At 44.7% G+C, this 22,593-nt stretch overlaps 1 protein-coding gene across 1 annotated transcript; it reads left to right on the top strand.

Moving 5' to 3' along the window:
• Window positions 1-259: 259 nt before the first annotated feature.
• Window positions 260-22,322, top strand: Mtmr9 (myotubularin related protein 9). The gene is made up of 10 exons (NM_001005761.1): window positions 260-682; window positions 1,678-1,786; window positions 3,941-4,066; window positions 7,029-7,202; window positions 9,601-9,818; window positions 13,617-13,778; window positions 16,466-16,607; window positions 17,815-18,035; window positions 19,078-19,229; window positions 21,833-22,322. Exons 1-10 carry the CDS (start codon window positions 501-503, stop codon window positions 21,994-21,996), a joined length of 1,650 nt encoding a protein of 549 aa, NP_001005761.1. The 5' UTR covers window positions 260-500; the 3' UTR covers window positions 21,997-22,322.
• The last annotated feature ends 271 nt before the right edge of the window (window positions 22,323-22,593 follow it).

Genomic DNA, 22,593 nt, shown 5'->3' with positions numbered 1-22,593 from the left:
TTGCGCCCGTAGATGATGAGAGTTCTTTTTCCCCCCCCTCCGTTGTAGGAACATAAAGTCATTGTTTCTGGCTGTGTTCCACCGGATCTAACAAAGGACCAACTTCCGGTCCGGCTTCTAAGTCTTCCGAGTCTTGAGTGCCTCTAATTCTGCACGGAGTTACTGCCGGGTGCAGCGTCCAGTAGCTACTTCCGCCAGAAGTCCCTAGCTGCTCGAGCTCGGATGCTACCCCGACACCAGGTCCGTCTCCTCCGCAGCCCGCCGGTCAGGGGCCGGTGGCAGCAGAAAGTGCAAGGCCTGGCGTGAAGCCTTCTCTGCGCCGAGTGCAGGCCAGTGGTGCCGAAGAGACTCGGGGAAGTGACCAGGGCGGTGCCCTCAGGCCTTAACGCACCCGCCCAATAGGGGCGGGGCTCGACCTCCCGGACCCGCCCAGCCGAGGCGCTAGGTCTGCGGATTAACCGCCCTGCGTCTGCGGGAGTAGGCCTCCCTCCGCTAGAGACATGGAGTTTGCGGAGCTGATTAAGACCCCGCGGGTGGACAATGTGGTGCTGCACCGGCCTTTCTACCCCGCTGTGGAAGGGACCCTATGTCTGACGGGCCACCACCTGATCCTGTCTTCCCGGCAGGACAACACTGAGGAGCTCTGGCTCCTCCATTCAAATATCGACGCCATTGACAAACGGTGAGCGCCTACCACACCCAGGTCCGTGAGGAGCCAGGAACAGAACAGACGCTTTCAGGTGTTTTATTTTTGGCATCCTCGCTCAGCCAGCCAAATGAGCCTCCTGTGGCCTACATTTGAAAGCCAACTGCACTGGCTACCTGGCATCTCCAGGCTAAGGTCTCAGAGTCGCAGCGGTCGTATTTTCAGTGTTCTCCGTAAAAAAAATTTCTCTCATCACATTTCTTGAATGTTCCTTGCCAGTTTTCGAATTGCTAGTTGCCAATCTGACTTTACCAAGTTGTAATTAAATACAATTTAATTCTCCCCTGCCTCCGGCCCCCAACGCGCCGCCGTTCTTAAATAGGCATGCTCACCCCTTTTCAGCCCAGGCCAGTCTTGAACTTCCTACTCTCCAGCCTCAGCCTCCCAAGTAAGTGCTGGAATTACAGCTGTGTGTGTATGGGCCACTATGCCTGGCTATAGTTCTTAACTGAGTACACTGCATTACTTTTCCATATGCGCATTTTATTCTCCTTTAAAGGTTTAAAGATCATTAAGGTGTCAGCCTCCCACTCTGTACTCTTTACCTGTGCAAAAGAGTGCCTCAGAGTCAAACAGTTACATATACTTTGATTTGCGCTTAGTTTCTCTGCTTTGTCGGTGTCCCTATGAACCCTGTGTACTCTAGGCAGAAGGCAAATTATATAATTCATTATGAAGTGTGTGTAACAACATACTGTCTACTGCTTGATTAAATATTTTGGATGTTACGATTTCTACAGAGATTATGCCTTAGGACCATCTGAAGTCATAGTGTTGGATGAAGAGGTTGCAGGCCAGCCATCCATCCATCCATCCCAGCAGCAGGCTACTACTCTTTGTGGCATAAGTGTATTCACTGGTCTCTCATGCCTGCATGATAAAGGCTGAATCCCTGGCTCTCCATGTTCTGGTTCTCACCTACTGTCCTCACTGGTTTTCTTACCATTCTCATGATTTGTCATTTCTTACAGATTTGTGGGCTCTCTGGGTACTATTATCATAAAATGTAAAGATTTCCGAATAATTCAGTTGGATATTCCTGGAATGGAGGAGTGTTTAAATATAGCCAGTTCCATCGAGGTAAGTATTTTGCAGGCAAAATTCTGATAGGAAAATGGCAATATTCTGATTCTGTACAGCCCTTGACACATGAGAAAAATCACGTTTACTCTGCAAATCTTGATACTTGATGAAGGCAGTTTGTGAACTGTTTTTGTGTTTCAGTGGCTTTCTTGAAAGAACATACCATGTGGAATTCTAAGCCACTAAAACAAATACAATGTAGCTAGATGGTGGACTTGTTACAGTCAGTGGGCTTTACAGTGAGCTGGTGTGATTGATCTTCCTGAGTTTAGTGTATCTTTGGAACCCTTGAACTCTGAGCAGTACTCCTAATACTGTGATTGTTGTAGTAGTGGGGTCCTGTTAGCACGGGCCCATGAATGAAGTACCTCACCTCTCACAGTTAGCCCACAGTGTCTCATAAAGCGAGAATAACTTTACGGGCCTTTTAGGGTGTTGTACGATTACATTCGTGGGCATATGTAGAATGCTTAGTATAATACTTGGCAAGTGGTTGCTGCATTGGAGGGCCCTTCTATGGCAACATTTTTATTCTGAGACTTTGTGATAGAAGTAGCTATGTCACATAAAGTTCAGTGTCATAACCGTTTCTCAGCTTACCATTGTGTCAAAAGTGTATTCACAGTGTTGTGTAATAGACTAAAGCAAGTGATTGTCACCAACAGCTGTCATCCGTGACTTTAGCACATCTGCAAGTGTGCATTTGTTTTCACTAGTCCACCTGAGGCATGTCTGTTTATGCATGTATAAGAGCTTTGGACATTGGTCAAACATAGAAACATTGGTCCAAATGGCCACACATAGGAACGTTGCTTGGATAGTTTAAGGGCTCTGATGAAGGCCTCACACTCCCTTTCCTCCTTCTAACTATTTCGGTACACACCCCAACTTTTAAATTGCCTCATTTTAAATTGCTAACACCAAATTATATCAGCTATATCAACTGATTCTGTTTAAAGTGATTTCTAGATAATTTTGTTTTCTTTCTGTATAACTGACTTATTGGGCTTTATTTTTCTTTAAAAAAAAAGTGGATTAAGCTCTTAAAAGAAGAGAGAAAGCCTTAAATCTATAATTAGAATTTGGTTTGGCTTTAAACAAGAAGTAGAGGATCGGGTGATGTGTTATTGAGGAAGTGAATACAAACCTCTCTGCTTTTGCCAGGTTCTGCTTGTAGAAATGAACGTGTACGTTGAAAAGTCTGCCATACACAGTTGTCACTTGGAAGTGTGATCTTGGCTTGGCTATACTCCCCAACAAGAATTAGAAAGCAAACTGAGATAATGTTCCACTATTTGGACAAAGGAATGCCTAGGGCTCACTTTGGTTGGGTGTAACTAGTGTAGCATAGAGATAGTACGATGCCTCGCCAATTGGCAGATCCCTTTAGGAAGGAGGAAGCGAGTGTGGGTACAGCTTCCACATGCGTGTGTCTTGTAAGAACTCAGTTTTATTATGTACCATGTAATGTTGTTGGCCTATTAGATGCCTTATCTCCATGGGGACTCCTAATAAGCCTGAAAAGTTTCTTCCATTGAACAAAACTTAGGGGAAGCTATATGACTTAACTACTATGTAGCTGGGATCTGGAACTTGAGGCTTCTGATACTTGGCAGCTGGCCAGAGTTGAACATTCCTTTATATAGAGACAAGCAGGCATAGCTTTTTTTCCCTTCTTCTTCTTTTCTTTTCTTTTTACGGAGCTGGGGACTGAACCCAGGGCCTTGCACTTGCTAGGCAAGTGCTCTACCACTGAGCTAAATCCCCAACCCCAGGCATAGCTTTTGAATAGTTTACAGTGTAGTTAATTACTAGATTTTTAGCTGAGACTTTACTAATCCAGACCTTCTTGTTCTGTTCCCAGAAATTCTTGGACATTTCATTGAGCTTTGTTAAATTGTGCCAGGAAACATTATTTCACTAGGCACAGACTGTCCTGTGCTTATTAAATTCAGGCAGCACTTGTTGAGTGTAGGTGTGTGTGTCATCCTTGTTAGAGGATGAAGTGTGGATGCTGCAGTCAGACTAGCTGCATGTAGAGACATGGCATTGGAGACCTACCTGTATTAATAGGGCTCCATCATCACCAGGTCCTAGGTGCTGACTGCTACTTTGTTAGATCTGTAGAATCATTTTCTTCCTGTCCTCTAGGCATTGTCCACTCTGGACTCGGTCACCCTGATGTACCCTTTCTTCTACCGACCCATGTTTGAAGTGATTGAAGATGGCTGGCATTCCTTCCTTCCTGAGCAAGAATTTGAGTTCTACTCTTCTGCTGTGAGTCAACACTTGACATTGTGGGTGATAAGAACAAACACAACCTTTTATTTTACTTGTCAAAATTCTCCCTTCCCTCTGACGCGTAGTGAGGTGAGGTTGGGTTGTTCATGTGTACAGTGAAGTGCATACTGGCTGTTGGCTCAGCCTCTTTAGTTCTGGGCCAGTTATTCTGCCCATGTGTTAGTATGTTTGCTGCGGCTGGCAATGCTTTTCCTTCTAGTAGTTAACATAGTCTAGGTGTTCTTAAATTTCTTAAAATTGCATTTATAAATATTGTTTTAAAAATAAAAATAAAGCATTGTTTTGCTTAAAGCTAGCCCTGGCAGACTGTGCATTTGTTAATAGGTGTCTCCTGAGTAACAGCTTAGTATGTAATAGATTCTGACCCACTCTCCACAGTGTGCTAAGATGGTAGTGAGAACCCTCCCTTGCTCGTGTGCTGCCTGCCATGGTTAACACCTGGCCTGATCTCTAAGGCTGCAAGAACCAGGTTTTCTTTCTTGGCTATTAGACTTCTTAATTCTATCTTACTTTTATAATCAAGTCACTTGGAAATCAAGAACTAGAGATTATGGAACCATGGCATTTGAAGAGTGAAGATGCCAATGGTGGCAGGGGGAAGGAGGAAGGGAGTTTTATGGTCGTACATGGTAAATGCTATTGAATATGGTGAAAATAATAGTTTATCCTAGAGCTTGTTCAAGTGATCTGTATAAAAGATGAAAAGTTGGCAGGAATCAAACTGCATGTTATGAAAAGCAGGGAGTGAGGGGAGCCACAGGGTTTGAATCTGCTGGGAAGTGGGAAAACAGTTTATTTATAAGAAGCATCCTTCAAGTGTTGGGAAGCAGCAGTCTGGAGGCTGTGCTCATAAGTTACTGCTCCTCCTGGGTAGGAAGTAAGCAGTGTGAATGTATGCTTCACAGAGTCAGGAATCAGGGCGTGTTTATTCCTATTCAGTTTTCCTGGCCCATGACCAGCAAGAGGTAAGGATTTGTTAGGCAAATAAAAGAATGTAAGAATTTATTGTATTTATACAATGGGACAAAGGATCTTGTGTCTGTCATTAGAAAACCTTAAAGAAGGACACGTCTTGATCTGTACACTTTGGAAAGCTGGGGTGTTTTGGTTTTTGGTTTGTTTGTTTGTTTGTTTTGAGCTTCTTTTGTTTGCAAACCACAAAGCTCTGTAATCACGGTATTAGCCACTTATGCTCTCAGGTATAGCCCCCAACTCCATGCAGTGCGATACTAAAAGAACATTTAAAATAGCTGTAAAGAGCCCTCGTCTCATTTGGTGACTCTGTCTAGAGATCAGTATAGTGTGACATTGATGGTTCAGAGCAGCTCACATGGTGACAGAAGCCCATGTTCCTCTTGGGGGAAAAGCTAGAGGAAGGAGCCTGAGGTGATGAGTGATACAGAAGAGCAGTGGGGAACCCTGGGGAGGCACAGACCTGAGAAGGGGACGTTGACATTGTGTGCCACCCAAATCTCTGACTGGGAACAGAGTGAACATGGAGCTGAGCCGCCATGCAGCACAGGCCTTGGAGTTCACAAAGCTGGCCAAGGTCTAAATGTGTGCTAAAAACAAGTGACCTCTCTTCCAAATGTGTCTGCCTTCACAGGGGCTATCATGCAACCAAAACTGAGTCAGAAATGTCACCCATTCTCCTGAGGAAAGCGTTAAGAGGAACTCAGCCTGAGATGACCCAGATGTTTGAGGGATTCTAAAGCAGTAGTTAAAACTGCTTAAGGAAGTAAGAGAAAGTGACCACTACAGTACAATTACAATACAGTAATCAGGAAGGGGCTGGAAGATGGTTCAGTGGTCAAGAGAACTTGCTGCTTTCCCGAGGTCCGGAGTTGGGCTCTAGCATCCTCATGGGGCAGCTTGCAAGTACCAGTAACTCCAGCTCTAGTAAGTCTCATGGCCTCGTCCAGCCTCCACAGGCACAGGCACACATGCTACACACAGGCACATGTGCATACACATGCACTCTCTTGAGCACACATATACCACGTAAACAAAATAAGTAAAAACTTGCAAAATGTTTGAAAATAGAAAAAAGTAATTAAAATGTATATGAATTTGATCTTGTAAATAAAATGTTTGTTTCACATCTTAACCTATTTCCTATTAAGGTAATATTAATACTTCCTATTACCTAATTTCCTATTAAGGTAAGCCAGGGCTGATATGTAGGACCAACTTGGATTTATAGGCATGTATTAAAGTTTGCACATGTCATTTGGGCTTTTAGCTGTAAAGGGCAGTTTTATATTTTATATACAGTTTTCATTTCTGCTGCTTGATGGTTTCCTGTCATGTGCTCCCAGAACTTAGGAGCTGACTTAGAAATGATCTCATGACACATGCGGGCTTTCCAGGAGTGTTTCCTTGTTGTTATGAGAAAGATGAGTCTGTCTCTCTGCATTCTTTTCTAAATAGCAGAAGGACTAAAGGGTTTGCTCTGGCTTATGTCTACTCCAGTAGAGCATTTTGCAATGATAGTGTGTTGGTACTGTGTTAAGGTCATTGTAATCCAGGCAGTGCTCAGAAGGGGCGCATGGACTGATGCTGGCCACCAAGGCTGCAAATATACTTGGTATATTTAACTGAGGGGCAAGAACTGTCTTAAGCCTTTGCTGTCTTGTGAAGTGGAGAGCTTAGGCTGTGCTGTCCGCATCATAGTTAAACTGATAGAGAAGCTTCAAATACAATAGGTGTATTTGGCACAGGCAGGAAGTTCTAGGAACACTGATCACTAGTCATTCCAGAGCTATTGAAGCTGGTCTGAAGAGTGGAGGTTTTTCTCCTCTACAGGACGAGTGTGGACTAGATGTCCAAATTCCCTGCTGAATGGCTTCCTTGAAAATCATTTCGAAAGCCTTTAAATCTTAGATACTCTATGACACTGAGATGATTGCTAAGCTTCGAAGTGCTGTATGTTTTTTAGACCAGTGAATGGAGACTGAGCTATGTCAATAAGGAATTTTCCATCTGCCCTACCTACCCACCAACTGTCATTGTGCCCAAGTCCATCGATGATGAAGCACTTCGGAAAGTAGCAGCCTTCCGACATGGGGGGCGCTTCCCAGTCCTGAGCTATTACCATAAAAAGAATGGCATGGTGAGTATGAGGGCTGCCGCTCTGCTGGCAGGAGTGGTCTGGGGTGGGCGGGACCCTTGGCTTATGAATGATCTCTATGTGGCTTTCAGCTGAAGTCATTGAAGATTGTTCATACTAGTGCATCCTTCTTGTAAACTGCAGGGCACCAGGAGTGGGGTGCTTTTCTGAGAAGGACACACTAAATTCTTTCAGTACTGCTCAGCTTTAGAAAGATTGGATTTATCTTCAGAACACAGTGTGGAGGAAACCAGGCTTATTTAATGCTTGCTACAATAGAAAATCTGGGATCGGGTAGGCTGTTGGAGTTGAATGGAGTGGCACCAGCACCACACCGTGGAACCTCAGCATGTTTATTATGGGCAGGATGTATGCACTGGATGGGAGGGTTCAGTTAGTCTAGGTGAGAGGTCTCCGTAAGCTAATAGGCTCTGCACTTTTTAGTTTCACATACAGTGTCAGCATTTACACTTAGAGGAAGTTCGTGCTATTTCTTTGATCTGACCTTGGGCAAGACTTTGTCTGTTTCCCATGGGTCTGTGCCATTGATCTTTGACACATGGACTACTCACATCAACAAGAAACTTCACTCAGGGCTTCCTAGGTTCCTCACAGGGGATGCAGCAATAGAGAGCTTGCCCACTGTGAGCTTTCCAAAGTACTTTCTGCTCTCTCCCTCCCCTCCTCTTCCTTTTCTCCCTCCCTTCCTCCACCCCCTTGGTGTTTTTGAGATAGAGTTTCTATGTTTAGTATTAGCAGGCCTGTCTGTAGACCACGCTCATAGAGATCTACCTGCCTCTGCTTCTCTAGAGCTGGGATTAAAGGAAGGCATGTACCACCATGTCTGGCCCTTTCTCCTCTCTTGATTTTCAGTGAAATTTGCTTCTTATCCTGCAGCCCATATTAAATTAGACAGTTACAGCTACCTTCCTTTGTCCTCCCCTGGCATATGAAAGAGGGATCAGTGTTACAGAGTGCTACATGCTCTTCAGTCAGCAGCCACCTGTCCTGCCGGTAGTGGCAGTGCGCCTCAGTTTTATGACAGTATTTAACAGCTGACACTCTAGTACATCAGTATAAAGTAATTGCTGTTTATTCTGAGCCAAACAGTAGTGTGTGCCCTGGGTGACATGTTTCATAAGTTCCTGCAGTCCCAAGTAGAAGAAAGGCACAGGTAATGCGTGTAGTGGCTACATTGGTGAGCACCTCAGGTGGGCAGGTGCAACAAAGCTAGAAAGCTCATGTGGATTTCAGATGTCATAGCTTTAAATTTAGAGTATACAGAGATCAGAGATTGGTAAAGCCTAATGGTGCATCCCACGAGGTTTTCCTCATAGTCACCAGGCTACTGGGGCAGATCCAGAGATGGGCAACTGCTATGAAGAAACAAGTTAATGGAGGAAGGATGTGTACTGGCTCACAGATTCGGTGTTTCAGTCCCCGTTGCTGCCTCCGTTGCTTTGGGCTTGCGGTGAGGTAGAACACTGTGGTGGTGGGAGTGTGGGGAGAAAGAAGCTACTGACCTCAGCAGAGAGAGAGACAGGAAGAAGGGGCCAGGGCCAGGGCTATCCCCCAGACACATCCCTAGATACCTGTTTACTCCAGCCCAGGCCCCGCCTCCTAACATTTCCTCCACCTCCCAAAACTTAACCAGAGACTGGCCGCAGGCCTGGTTGAGCTGTTTCCGATTGATGAGAGCGTGTGATGAAGGTTTCCTGAGACAGCCCCAGTCCATTCCCCAGAAGAGATTGGTTTAACAGAGGCTTTGAGAGCAAACTTTCAAAATACATAGATGGTAGTCTTCAGAGACAGGTAGTCTCAGAATAGAAAGAGGATGGCAGAGGCCAGTACAGGGTAAATAACAGACAGGCAGCTTCAGAGTATGGAAGATGATTCCTCAGACAAAGACGCATGTAAAAGTTTTTATTTGTGTTTCTCTTCATAATTCTTGGCTGCCATCCCTCTGTATATGGAAATGAAGTTTACCCTTTCCTCCAAGATTATGTTAGTCTGTCAGATAAAGTGAGTGAGAGCTAAAGAGAGAAAGAACTTAGGGATTTTATCCTGTGTCTGTGTCCAGAAGGTAGAATTGTCAAAGAGGGAGATGTGGACTTCTGGGCTGGGGCAGTGAAGGCAGTGTTGAGGAATATCTATGCAGTCAGCCTGTTGGTTTGTTACACAGACGAAGCCTCCCTGGTCCAGGAATATAACTGTATTAATGCAAGGCTTATCTTTGTTTTACAGTGTTGACTGTTGTTAATACATGTAAAGGTCTGTGTATAACACACTCATCAGAATCCATGGTGGAGTGCCACAGATTGTTTTTGAGGGAACAGTGATCTAGCTCCTTCCCAGAAACTTCAGCTAACTGCTATTGAATTGTTACCATGTGTGCTTCCAGGTAATTATGCGAAGTGGTCAGCCCCTGACTGGCACAAATGGGCGGAGGTGCAAGGAAGATGAGAAGCTGATAAACGCCACCCTCAGGGCAGGAAAGCGTGGCTACCTTATTGACACCAGATCCCTAAATGTGGCCCAGCAAGCTAGAGCCAAAGGAGGTGGCTTTGAACAGGAGGCTCATTATCCCCAGTGGAGGCGGATTCACAAGTCCATTGAGAGGTAATGAGTCAGGGTGATGGGGACTCCTTGTAGGCTGATTGGAGAGGGTGATCCTGTGGCTGTGCAGAAGTCACAGCCACTCTGCATAATTGACGGTCTGCAATAGGCTGGACAACTTATTGTGGGGTTCTCCACCCCATCTGCTTTACTAAGGCTTAGTGGACAAAAATGTCAGTGCATACAGCTCTCACCTCATAGGGAATAAGAGTGAGTTTATTCTTGAGCCAAATACAGTGACCCTGGCCCAGAAACACAGGTCTGAATTCCTCCAAATAACATGTTCCAATGTGGAAGTGACTTCATGAAGTTTTCACAGTCATAGGATGAAAGACATAAAGTAAGGCTTTTTCTGATACATTGGTGAGAACATCAGGTAGGTGTGTTAACTAAATGCAGGAACCGTCTGCTAGCAGGTCTCGGGTGCTGTCTGACAACATTCTTAGCTTTTATGCTAGTGGTTTGCCAAGTGAATGGATTCCAGAGTTTTTACCAGTGGTGGAAAGGTTAGGTCAAACACAAGATAGGCAGAGTGGATGGCTACTAAAGGACAAGAGATAACCAAACATAATTTCACTGGGAATCTGCAACATTCCAACTCTACAGTCACAATGTTCAAATCAGTCAGGCTTGTGTCTTAACATAGGTGTGGCTATTTTCTGCAAATTTGAGTTCACACTGTTGTGAGTGATGTGCTATTTTGATTGATCTGTAGATTGGGAAATGATAAAGCAACATATCCATCATCTCACCTGCTTGTCTTTGGCAAGAATGTTTGTGTCTGCTCTGTCAGCAGTTTTCAAGTGGTCCTGTAACTGCTGTGACTGTGTTCTGTAGAACCAGCCTCTCAAGTCCATGGCTTACAGCATCCTAGAAGAATGAAGCAGAAGGCCAATTGTCAGTAATTAAAGTGGTTTTTAAGCCTGAAGAGAAAGAAACAAAGGTTCCCAATTCAGTCTATCATGACTGTGGCAGTATTGGGACTTTTGGAAAGTCATGAGACAATGCCAAAGCTCCATAGATTTAGTTGTGGGTTTGATAAGCCCTTTCATGTGGGAGTGTGTCTGGATGGCCTCCATTCTTGGCATGGAGGATGGATTGTGTTGTCCAGGCCTTGGTGAGTTTTAGGATTATCCTTTTTTCTCTTTCTGGCAGACTGCCATTACAGTTTGGTAAAGGGTTATACACAGTCTGTAGGTGATTTGGATAGAAGAGTATTCTACCCATTTTCCCAGGCCATGAACATGAGATCTCTTTCCAGTGATTTGTGTCCATGTTAGTTTCTTGAGCATTTTATAACTTTTAGTGTACAGACTTTTTACAGCCTTGAGTAATTCACTCCCAAGTACTTTTGTCTTTTTGTTGTTCCCTGAGTGAGATTTTCTATTTCTTTTTACATAGTTCACTGCTAGGATGTAGAAATATGCCTGACTGGGACTAGGAAGACAGCTCTATCAGTTAAAGGGCTTACAGCATGAAGACCTAAGCTCAACTCTCCATTACTCACAGAGAAGGCTGGATGTGGTGGTGTTCACCTGTAGTCCCACTGCTGGGGTGGTAGAGGCAGGAGGATCCCAGAAGCTCATTGGCCAGCCAGTGTAGCTGAGTCAGCAAGCTCCAGGGTTAGTCTCAAAAACTATGGTGGAGAACAATAAAATCAGACATCTGACGTCAACCTCTGTCCTCTCTCCATATTCTTGTAAACACATGCCTCTGCATATTCTCTCTCTCTCTCCCTCTCCCCCCCCTCTCTCTAACACACACACACACACACACACACACACACACACACACACACACACACACACACACCTCCTGACTCATATATGTTGGTTTTGCAAGTAATCTGAAATTTTCTGATTTTTTGCTGGAGTCTTTAGAATTTTTCTGTTTATAAGGTACTTTTGTTTGCAGAGAGACAATTTCACTTCTCCCTTTTGATGCATTTGGTTTATTTCTTTCTGTTGCCCATTTCTCTGGCTAGTACCATGATGAAAACAAGCGTTGTCATATTGTTACTGATCTCCAAGGAGACACTGTGGAGTATGATGATATCTGTAGGTTTGTCTCGTGTGGTCTTACTGTGTTCAAGTGCATTTTTCTGTAGGTAACTAGTTGAGTATAAGGAAAGGATGCTGACTTTTGTCTAATGCTTTTCACTGTGTCTGTTAAGATTCTTGTTTTTTGTCCTGTATGTTGTCATATGTATTGGCACCTTGAGTTGTATCCTTGTGAATAAAAGTTGTGGCCCTGGGTGATGTTGCTTTAAGCGTGCTGTTGAGTTCCATTTGGTAGTGTTTTGGTGGTTTTTACATCCGTGTTCACCATGGATATTGGCCAGTGATCTTGTGTTATTTGTCCTTGCCTGGCTTTGATACTAAATTTGGGCTGGTAGGTGAACTCTGGGCTGATGGGTATGTGAATTCCCTCCAGGCTTTCTGAAGACTGGCAGGACTGACATTTAGTTCTTTACCTGTTCAGTGGCCTGCGAAGCCTTCAGGACCTTGGCTTTCTTTGATGGCAGATTCTTGGTTTTCGTTACTGATTTGTTGTCATTGTTAACTCGTTGTGCTGTTCATATTTTTGTTTCCTCGTGGTTTGGTCTTGGCAGTTCTGTTTTCCCATTTTCTCATTTTTTAGGGTATTCAGTGTGTGGTACATATTTGCTCATAGAAGTCTACAATCCTTTTTTCTTTTTCCTTTTGAAGAAGGGTGTCTGTCACCATGTAACCCTGGCTGGCTTGGAACTCACTATGTAGACCAGACTAGTCTGGACTCACAGACATCTGCCTGCCTCCATTATTCAGGCCAGCTGCCTGGATTACATAAAGACCCTGCCACCATGCAAACCCCTCTGCGCCTTCTACTGCGTGCTGTCACGTTCGGGGTCTCCTCCTGCCTTGCTCATTAGATCACTTGAATTTGGTCTCTTTTTAAATTAATTTAGCTAAAGAGTTTTCCATTTTAGCCAACTCACTTTTTGGGGTGTGTGTGTGTGTGTGTGTGTGTGTGTGTGTGTGTGTGTGTGTGTGTGTGTGTGTATGTAGCAATTGAACACAAGGCTTGGCTATCTTGGCTATATTAAGCAAATGAGCTCCACCCAAGCCTTCATTGAATTGTGTAAGATAAGCAAAAAAGTCTCTGTTGAATAAGCACAGATGCGCCTTACTAGATAGCAATCTTAAATTCAGCCCTGAGCTCTTACCGTGTGTCAGCTGTTGGCAGACTGGCAGGACAGATTTGCTACATATAATTACATCTCCCTACATAGAAGGTTTAGAGGCTCAGTCTCTCCTGTTTCCTCCTTGTGCTTCCTCCACCTGCTTGCTTCTCCTTAAAGGAGAGATTTACAGGGTCTTCAGGGGAAGCATGGTCAGTGGAGGAGGGGAGTGCTCTCGGAGCTGACATGATAGGATTTGTGCAGACTCTGGACATCAGTGCTGAGACCTAGATGGGTAATCTAGATCATTCAGCAGGGTCAGAGGTGTAAGTTGCCCCAAGCCTTGGGATCAGATGGTCACAGGGTAAGGCCCAGACCTCTGCCCTCCCAGGTAACCCAGCTTCGTGGACTGGGCCCCCCCTGTTCATTCGGTGGGAAGAGTTTGCCACAAGACATTGAAGCATCTTTGCAGCAGTGCTAAGTCATTTCCAACCCTTAACCCACAGTGTGCTGCATAGCACGATATGTGTTCTGAATTGCTTTGCCACGGAATGCATTGCAGATGGACTTGGGTTTGTTTTCTTTATCATTCTGTTTTATCTGTCTTTCTTTCTGTAACGTTCTCTGTCTTGTTTTAAAAGATACCATGTTCTTCAGGAGAGCCTAATCAAACTTGTGGAAGCATGCAATGAACAAACACACAGCATGGACCGATGGCTCGGCAAGCTGGAGGCCTCCAACTGGCTGACACACATCAAGGAGATCCTGACCACCGCCTGCCTGGCCGCCCAGTGCATTGACAGGTATTGTGTGTGGCTTCCCTGGATGGGACTTGGTGATAACCAGACATGCACACAGAATGCATTCAAGTCCGTTCCCACCCCTTAGGGTCCAGATGGCTCTATCAGATGCTGTGTGGTGGGGTCTACTTACAGTTGTTGTGATGATGTGTGGATCTGTGGAGTGAATATGATTAATGTCCATGTAGATGCCTCTGATGATACAACTTTTAAGTACCACAGATCTACTTTTTGTGTGAAATCCTTAAATTATGAATTTACCATAAGAAAGAATGAAAGGAAGTTTTCTTCACACTATTAGTGGAATAGTACGGTCACACAATGCTGCTGTCCTCTCTCCTGTGCTGGATTTCTTCTTCTAAAGCACTTGGTCTGGGTAGTTACTCCAGTCTCAGCCGGGAAGTCCTGATGGCGGTTGTGCAGTTTGCTGAGTAATCTCGGTATTCACTCTGGTAAAGGCTCCTAACCCTTGAGACTCAAGGCAGAAAAATGAACAGAGACAGGAAGACTGTATAAATTGTTGCAGACGCATAGAGCTTTTTAAAGAAGGGGATTCCCGCTGAAGCCATAGGTAGGTATTTGTTGTCACCACCTCCCTGATGGCACTTTGAAATGGTAACTTGTTTGTTGCTTCCAAATTAGGGAAATGCATTCTTTGTTTTTTTCAAGGCTAGAGAGACAAGTGGGTTGCTTAAGATCTTGTAATAAAAGTTAGTAAACGGGATGGAGATCACAGATACTGCTGTTTTATTTGGGGATTAGATTGGGATTTAGCCAGTAAATGGGCAGTTAAGACCAAGGTTCTGGGACAAAAAGCCATCAGCTCAGAAGACACACTGTGGACATGGACATGTTTGTCTCATTTAGCCAAAGTCTACCAAATTACTCCTTATGAGCACAGAGCCTCCACCCCACTCCACCCCGCCAATGTCTCATGTATCCCAGCCTCGCCTAGAAAGTGCTTTGTAGCTGAGGACGACCTTAAATTCTGATCCTCTTTGCTTCCAGTTTGGGACTGTAAGAGTCCTCACCATACCGTTTGGGGGCTACTGAGGGTAGAACCCAGGGCCTTTGTGAGCTAGGTAAATACACCCTGCTGAGCCATGTCCCCAGCCTGGTTTCCCCTCCCTGTCAGCCTTTCCAGCAGTACTGACAGCACAGGGAGGAGAGAAGCCCAAGAGTGGCTGCTTTTAACTCCCCAAGGGGCCGGCCTTTTACTGTTTGGGGTCCCTTTTTAGATATATTGGGATTTATACCTCCATTAGAAATTGGCTTTATAATTAATCGCTCAAAATGTAGCAATTTAAGTTCAGAATAAACGGCACTCACAGTTAAGAGATACAGTCAATATGTGTGAAAGCCACAAAGTATCTGTCCAACTCTTTAGCATAATTACTAGATTTTATCAACAGTGGGTTTGTCTAACCTGTGTGTGCTATGGCTGTGGAGAGACACCATGACCATTGCAGTTCTTATGAAGGCAAACATTTAATTGGGGCTGGCTTACAGTTCAGAGGTTTGGTCCATTATCATCATGACAGAAAACATGACAGCATGCAGGCAGACATGGTGCAGGAGAAGGAGCTGGGAATTCTATACTTAGCTCTGCAGGCAGCAAGGAGAAACTGAGACACACTGTCCAGAATTGAGCTTCTTAGACTTCAAAGCCCACTCCCAGTGACCCACTTTATCCAACAAGGACAGAGCTACTCCAACAAGGCCACACCTTCTAATAGTGCCACTCTCTATGTCCAAGCATTCAAATACAAGAGTCTATGGGGGTCAATCCTATTCAAACCACCGTAGCCTACCATTGGTGGAGTTTATTATTTGCATATTAAGAACTCCAATATAATTCCAGAGACAAGTACATCAACCATAGTATCATAAAATGTATAGGACTAAGTACATTATAATTGAGTCACTTAATGGAATATTATATATCCATTACTATAGCAGTGCTAAGCATGGCATAAAACATAGTTGATGTTTACAATAAAAGTGAAAATAGGAAATTGTCTTTCATCATTACTATATGATATACGTGGAAAAATAATTGGTAGTAGATCCTCAACATGAAATGTCCTTTTTCCAAAAATTTCTTTACTGTGGTTTCAATACAAAGGGTGGAAGAAGGCAGGGTGTGGTCCCTTAGGTGTCTCTTTAGGATACGGGGGTACCAAGCACCTGGTAACATGGGCAGTGGTGTGAGCACCAGGCTTGAGAGATGACGCATGTCTTTGCTTTTACCACTTGTTTGTATTACAGAGTGTAGTTTAGAATTTGATTCTTGGTTCCATTTCAGTTGGTGAAGCCTGATCCAGGAGAGGCTGAGTTTAAGGTTGGAAAGGTAATTTTAATATCTGGTTATAAGTTTGGGAACAGAGTTTGCTCAACCACTAAAGCAGTGAAGGCAAGTACCTGCTGTGACGGGGCTGTTTGTGGTTTTGTAAAGGGTTAGAAGGTCAGCTGAAGGGTGCTGTGAGCTTAGTTGGTGCAAAAAGATTCTTGCTGTATGAAGTTTGGGATTCACTGTAGTGCCCTGTTTTGCCCAAGAGAATTTCTCATCTGTTCAGTGTCTCATTTAGACTCCATATCCTACTGATACTGCAGGCCAGAATGAAGCACTTGATTCAGGAAATGTACATTATTACAGAGTTTCCCATCTGTGCTTTGGGTTTTCCTCTCAGGGAAGGTGCATCAGTGTTGATCCATGGGACAGAAGGAACTGATTCCACACTGCAAGTGACTTCTCTGGCCCAGATCATCCTGGAACCGAGAAGCAGAACCATCCGAGGCTTTGAAGCCCTGATAGAGCGAGAGTGGCTGCAGGTGAGAAGGAATGGGAGGGACTGCCAGTCATTGAGATTGAAGTCTCAGTTATGGTGCTAACATTATGCGTGAAATTTTGATTATTTAAAAATTGTAAGTTGTATGTTTGATTTTCTGTGAGTCAGATAATCTAATTCACCCAAATAAGAATTTAGACTTATCATTAGCTTTCAGTTTCTCAATCTCCTATGCTTGTTGAAGTGGGCCTGTGTACACGTAAGCAGGCAGTCCACCAGGGAGCAGCAGTCCCATCCAGCATCTCTCTTCCTTTATATGACTCACACTTGTGCAGGTTGAGCATCCCTAAAGTGAAAATCCCAAATGCTCCAAAATGCTGACTCCTGATGTGCTGTGATTACTTCACTGGGAACGCAGGTGTGGAATGAGACTTCGCAGAACCGCCCTCAGGCTGTATGGATAAGGCGTGGCCTGTGAGGCTTAGCTTCCGTCCTCCAAATATCTCAAGTTGAACACACATTTTTCAAACTATGAAAAACTATGGAGCCCAGAGTACTTCTGGTCCCAATTAGACAAAGGATCTTCAATTTGTGTTTGTTACCAATGTAGGAAATAGAAAGAATGTTAAACTTAGAAGGTTTTCCATGAGCAAGCTGAGTCTTGATACAGATAACCAAGCAGTAGGGAGGGTGGGACTGTGGCCACGAGACTGGACTTCCACACAGTCTGCCTCTTGTCCATCCTACTCCAGCCTACACTTCCTTTAAGCTCCAGTTAAGATCATCACTTTCATGATGTGTTTGAGAATAACCTCCTTTCACGCATGAAGTTGATTCATTCCTATGTCCTGTCATTGTGAGTACAGACTCTTATCCTTCTTATATTTCTTATATTTCTCCCTAGGACTCACCACTGCCTGATAATGTTGGTGTAATGCAGACACACTTTGGGTAGTAGCTGGAATTAAGTCTGAGGACTTTATGAGTCTGTCATACTTAAACTTCCCCTGCATCTGATGTCTGAAGGGCATCTCAGTCCCCGTGTTCATCTCTTCACTGCACAGCTTTGCCAAGGGTTTGGAAATTATCATTTTCTTTAGTTGCAGAAGTTAGTCATTTTAACCCAAAAATTCATTCAGGCAGGAGCTACCTTGGCTTATGATATTCCAGAAAGTAGAAGGGCCCCGTGATTGTGTGAACTGGTGTTCTGGGGTGTGCCATAATGTGGTCATCTCTGTCTTTCCCACTAGGCTGGTCACCCGTTCCAGCAGCGCTGTGCACAGTCAGCCTATTGCAGCAGCAAGCAGAAGTGGGAGGCCCCCGTGTTTCTTCTCTTCCTGGACTGTGTGTGGCAGATCCTGCGGCAGTTCCCCTGCTCCTTTGAGTTTAATGAGCATTTTCTCATCATGCTCTTTGAGCATGCTTATGCCTCACAGTTCGGGACGTTCCTGGGCAACAGTGAAAACGAGAGGTGAGTGAGCCGCACCCAGTCACTTCCTAAAAGAGATGGGAGTTTGGAGGTGCGATTGCTGTTTATGAAAAGGTAGAATTGGGGCTCAGCGGTAAGAGCACTGGCTGCTCTTCCAAAGTCCTGAGTTCAAATCCCAGCAACCACATGGTGGCTCACAACCATGTGTAATGAGATCTGATGCCCTCTTCTGGTGTGTCTAAGGACAGCTACAGTGTACTTATATCTAATAAATAAATAAATCTTTAAAAAAATAGAAGGTGGACTCTGCAGTTAAGTATGAATTAAATTACACAATTACACCTTATGAACCAAGCATGTGCTCAGTGAGAGGGGACCCTAGCCTTTCTGCTGCTGCATTAAATTAGCTAATGCACTGCTTGGAGCACATTACACAGCCATTTTCATGTTAGTGTCTTGATGTACGATCAGTTTCATGTATTTGGGAGGCATGTTATGCTAGAACCAGGCGTGCCCTCCATCCTCTTCTGTAGTTTATGAGAATAAGATCCAGAGAAACTAGGTGATTGTCCAGAGACACACTGATAAGCTATCAGAAGTGTGGCTGGGGCTTGAGGTGGTTCAGCAGTGAAGAGCCCTTGCAGCTCCTGCAGAGGACCCAAACATGTTCCTAGCATTCTCACTGGGTAACTCACAGTGCCCTCTGAGGACAGTCTCATCCGTGTGACAACAGATGTCTACTCAAAAGTAAAATTTGGGAAATGAATCTTTACAAATATAACCTCAGTACAGGTCTTCTGGATCCCAGTTTACCTGGGAATTGTCTCCAGGTTCTGAGTGACATTAAACTGTCCCCAGGCCCTGAGTGACAGTTCTGCTTCACAGCCCAGCCACAGCTGCTTACAGAAGGTTGAGGAGCTTCCTAGAGTTGCTTCTGACAGATATTTTCATCCTGAAGCATTCTGTTTCTATACTAAGAGTCTTATTTTATGTCAAAGGGGAGTAGTCAAGTCCTGTCAGGATGAGCACTTAAGTGTCTTGTCAGCTACTAATGACTCTAATGGTGACGCTCCTTTTTGAACAGGTGTAAGCTGAAGCTACAGCAGAAAACAATGTCTTTGTGGTCATGGGTTAATCGGCCCAGTGAACTGAGTAAATTCACCAATCCGCTTTTTGAAGCCAACAACCTGGTCATCTGGCCTTCTGTAGCTCCACAGAGTCTCCAGCTGTGGGAAGGTAACTCCCCCACTATGTGCAGAGTCACATACTCCAAGCCATACCCTGAGCTGTCCTGGGGTCACACATCACAGTAGTTGGTATGTGAAGATGGACAGCTGGTAGCCCACAGACCTGGGTATGGTGTGACTGTGTTCTCAGTGGACATGGCGACTGACTGACGTACCCTGACTAACAGGGATCCTCTGATAGGAGTTGGTAGATAGTTGGGACATGAATGAATGAAGTTCTTCAGGGAGGGTTTGTATCTGTATTATTACATAAGCATAATTACAGCTAAATGATGTCATACAGTCACTCCAGTAATGTCTGTAAGTCAGCAGAAAACACCAGTGGGCACCACAGGTGCCCCTGTTCGTGTGGAGTCATAAGTCCTGATACATTTCTAAGTGTGTTCTAAAGCAGGTTCTTACATGTGTAGTTTTTCCCATGAACCTAATCTCCTTAAATAGCAAAGCTTGTTCTTTTGTTTTGTTTTTTAAAAGAGACCATGTGTCACATAGGTATCTTAGGTATCCATTCCACTGGCACAGTAGATTTCCATCCGACTTAGTAATCACCTTAAGACAGTGAATATGTCTTCATGCCTGTTTGCACTGAGCACCGTAGAGACAGAAAGGCTGTCGTTTGGGAAGTTCACTTAGGTTACCATGCATGTCTCTTGACAGCTTCTTCTCATTTGTAGTGCTCGTATATAGAAAGTGATTTGCCCATCATGTGGTGCTTTCTCTGTCTGGACTGCCTCTTGTTCCTCTTGGCATGTCTGCTGAGTGCATCCCCTCCTCAGGCTAGGTACCTCCCTCCCCAGAGTGCAGGGAAGCTAAATGGCTCTATCAGTGTCTAGGTTCCCTGAGCAGGCCCCGTAATTTAAATCTGTGACAGGGCAGAACCTCTCTGCTTACTCTCTGGATTGTTGTAAACGGCAATAGGTCACAGAATAAGTAATTTCTTAAATGAGAGATCGACACTTTGCGTCCTTTGTAAAGACCTTGGGGCTGGTGAAGTAGCTCAGTGACATCTGAGTTCAGGAATAATGGGGTGGAAGAGGAGAACCTCCTGGCTCTGCTCTGGCAGCTTGTTCTCTGACTGACACACACACACACATACACACACACACACACACTCACTCACACACACACACACTCACATACAACACACACTCACACACTCACACATTCGCATACAACACACACAGTACACATACACACACACAACACACCTTCACACACACACTCACACACACAACACACGCACACATACGCACACATACACACACCCACACACACACACATACACACATACATGTGCACATCATCTGAATAAAATGTAATAACACTTTTCACTGTGTTTGAAGCAGTTTACTTAAAAGCCACTGTCATACTTAATCACTGAAATGAGAGGCCAACTGCTGGAGACAAATGCCCAGTCCGGAGTGGACTTTGGAGATGAAGTGGTGGAGGAGACACAACTACTGTGTGCTTACATCATAGGAGGCATTAATCGTGACTTCTTTTTTTTTTTCCGGAGCTGGGGACCGAACCCAGGGCCTTGTTCTCGCTAGGCAAGCGCTCTACCGCTGAGCTAAATCCCCAACCCCTAATCATGACTTGTAATGGCAGAGTGGTAGGCAGTGTAGCTGTGGGATAGGAACAGCAGCACGAGCCGCTTTCTCTAAGCATTGGCCTCTGTGTCTGTGAAGTTCACGTGCACAGACAGAACCAGCCATGGATTGGAAGTTTCAGAAAGTTTGTCCTGTGGCAGGTTAGCTTCTTGTCCACATTCTCTGAGCAGCACAGCACCATGAGAGTTTACAGTGTCCACACTGAATTGGACACACATCCCCAGATGCTTGTGTTCATAGGTTAGAAGCAAACACTCTGTCATTTGATATAAAGGATTCAGCATCCAAGATCGTAACACCCAGGAGTGATTCTGGAACCAGTCACCTGTGATGACGGGCACCCTTCAGGCCACAGTGAGCCAGTGGTTGTTGTCTGAGGAGGGGAGCAGTTCACTGTGGAGCTGGACGATGACTAATGGTGTAGGGTGATGTGAGTTATGGATGGTGAGGTGAGAATGGTTTCACTCATGTAGGAGTCTCACAGACCAAATAGAAGCCTGAAGTTGTAAAATGGGTGACTTAGGTTATGAAAGTGAAGACTTCATGACACTGTCAGTCACCAGCTTATTTTCACGAGCGTATAACAGTGTCTCTGGTTATAACCAGTGAACGCCCATCTCCATGACAGCTTCAGGCCTTTGCTGCTGTGCAGACTCTTTCAGTGTAGGTTAGAGTATCATGGCGCAGGGTGAGCCAGGTGTGGTGCCTGGAATCCTAGCTGCTTGGAGGCTGAGTCAGGAGGATTACAAGTTTCAAGCTAGCTTGGGCCATTTAGTGAGACCTGTTTCTCAAAATCAGGAAGGGCCATAATTCTGTAGTAGAGCATTTGTCTGTCCTGGGTTCAGTCTCCAACGCTGCAAAACAAAAATCTAATAAACAAATACAACAGGAGTTGTGGGAAAACGAACAGTAGTGCACGGAGCTACCAGTGATGCAATACTTCTGAATGTCCTACTCCTGTTTTCCTTCCCGGACTCTACAGGAATCTTCCTGCGCTGGAGCAGATCCTCTAAGTATCTGGATGAAGCCTATGAGGAAATGGTTAACATCATTGAATATAACAAGGAGTTACAAGCCAAGGTCAATGTCCTGAGAAGGCAGTTGGCTGAATTGGAAACAGAGGATGGGCTACGAGAGAGTCCCTGAAAGATCTGCCGCCTGTCCTGAGGACCTGTCCAGGTCTCAGTCCGTCTCCCTCTGTTTGCCCTTCAGTTCATGTACATGGTAGCCTTGACCTTGGCTGTAGGTGTGGGATCCCTGTATCGTAGTGGCCTTCTCAGCACTTCGAGGTGGAAGTCACTAACACACAGATATGCCTGTTAGGCCCTTTGCTTTGGGAACAGAAGGTACTGTCACCTCACTAAATATATGATACCTGTGCCCTGTGCTGTTCCCCATCACCACTTAAGAATCCACCTACAACATGGGCCAGGCTTATTTGCATTCAAGTATAGAGGTGTTTTTAATGGAAATGATTGAGAATTATTTATTTAACATTCTGCCCCTCCTCTCCACCCCAGGTATAAAATTACCGTTCTTTAAAAAAAAAAAAAAACAGTTTTGGACTAACAATGCCTGTTTTGTCAAGAAAGAAAACCAGAATAGTTATTTGTGATAAATCTGTACACAGGCAACAGGTGTGGCCCTCTGATAACTTCATTAAGAGATAAATTTACAAGTAGACACTAAAAGTGTGTGCCCTAGAGAACTGAAGTAGGAATTCCTCACTGGCAGCCATCTGCT

The sequence above is a fragment of the Rattus norvegicus genome, chromosome 15 (genome assembly GCF_021556685.1).
Source record: "Rattus norvegicus strain SHRSP/BbbUtx chromosome 15, alternate assembly SHRSP_T2T, whole genome shotgun sequence".
Classification (NCBI taxonomy): domain Eukaryota; kingdom Metazoa; phylum Chordata; class Mammalia; order Rodentia; family Muridae; genus Rattus; species Rattus norvegicus.
The sequence above is the reverse complement of the archived record's forward strand: the minus strand, read 5'-3'. Positions and strand labels throughout refer to the sequence as shown.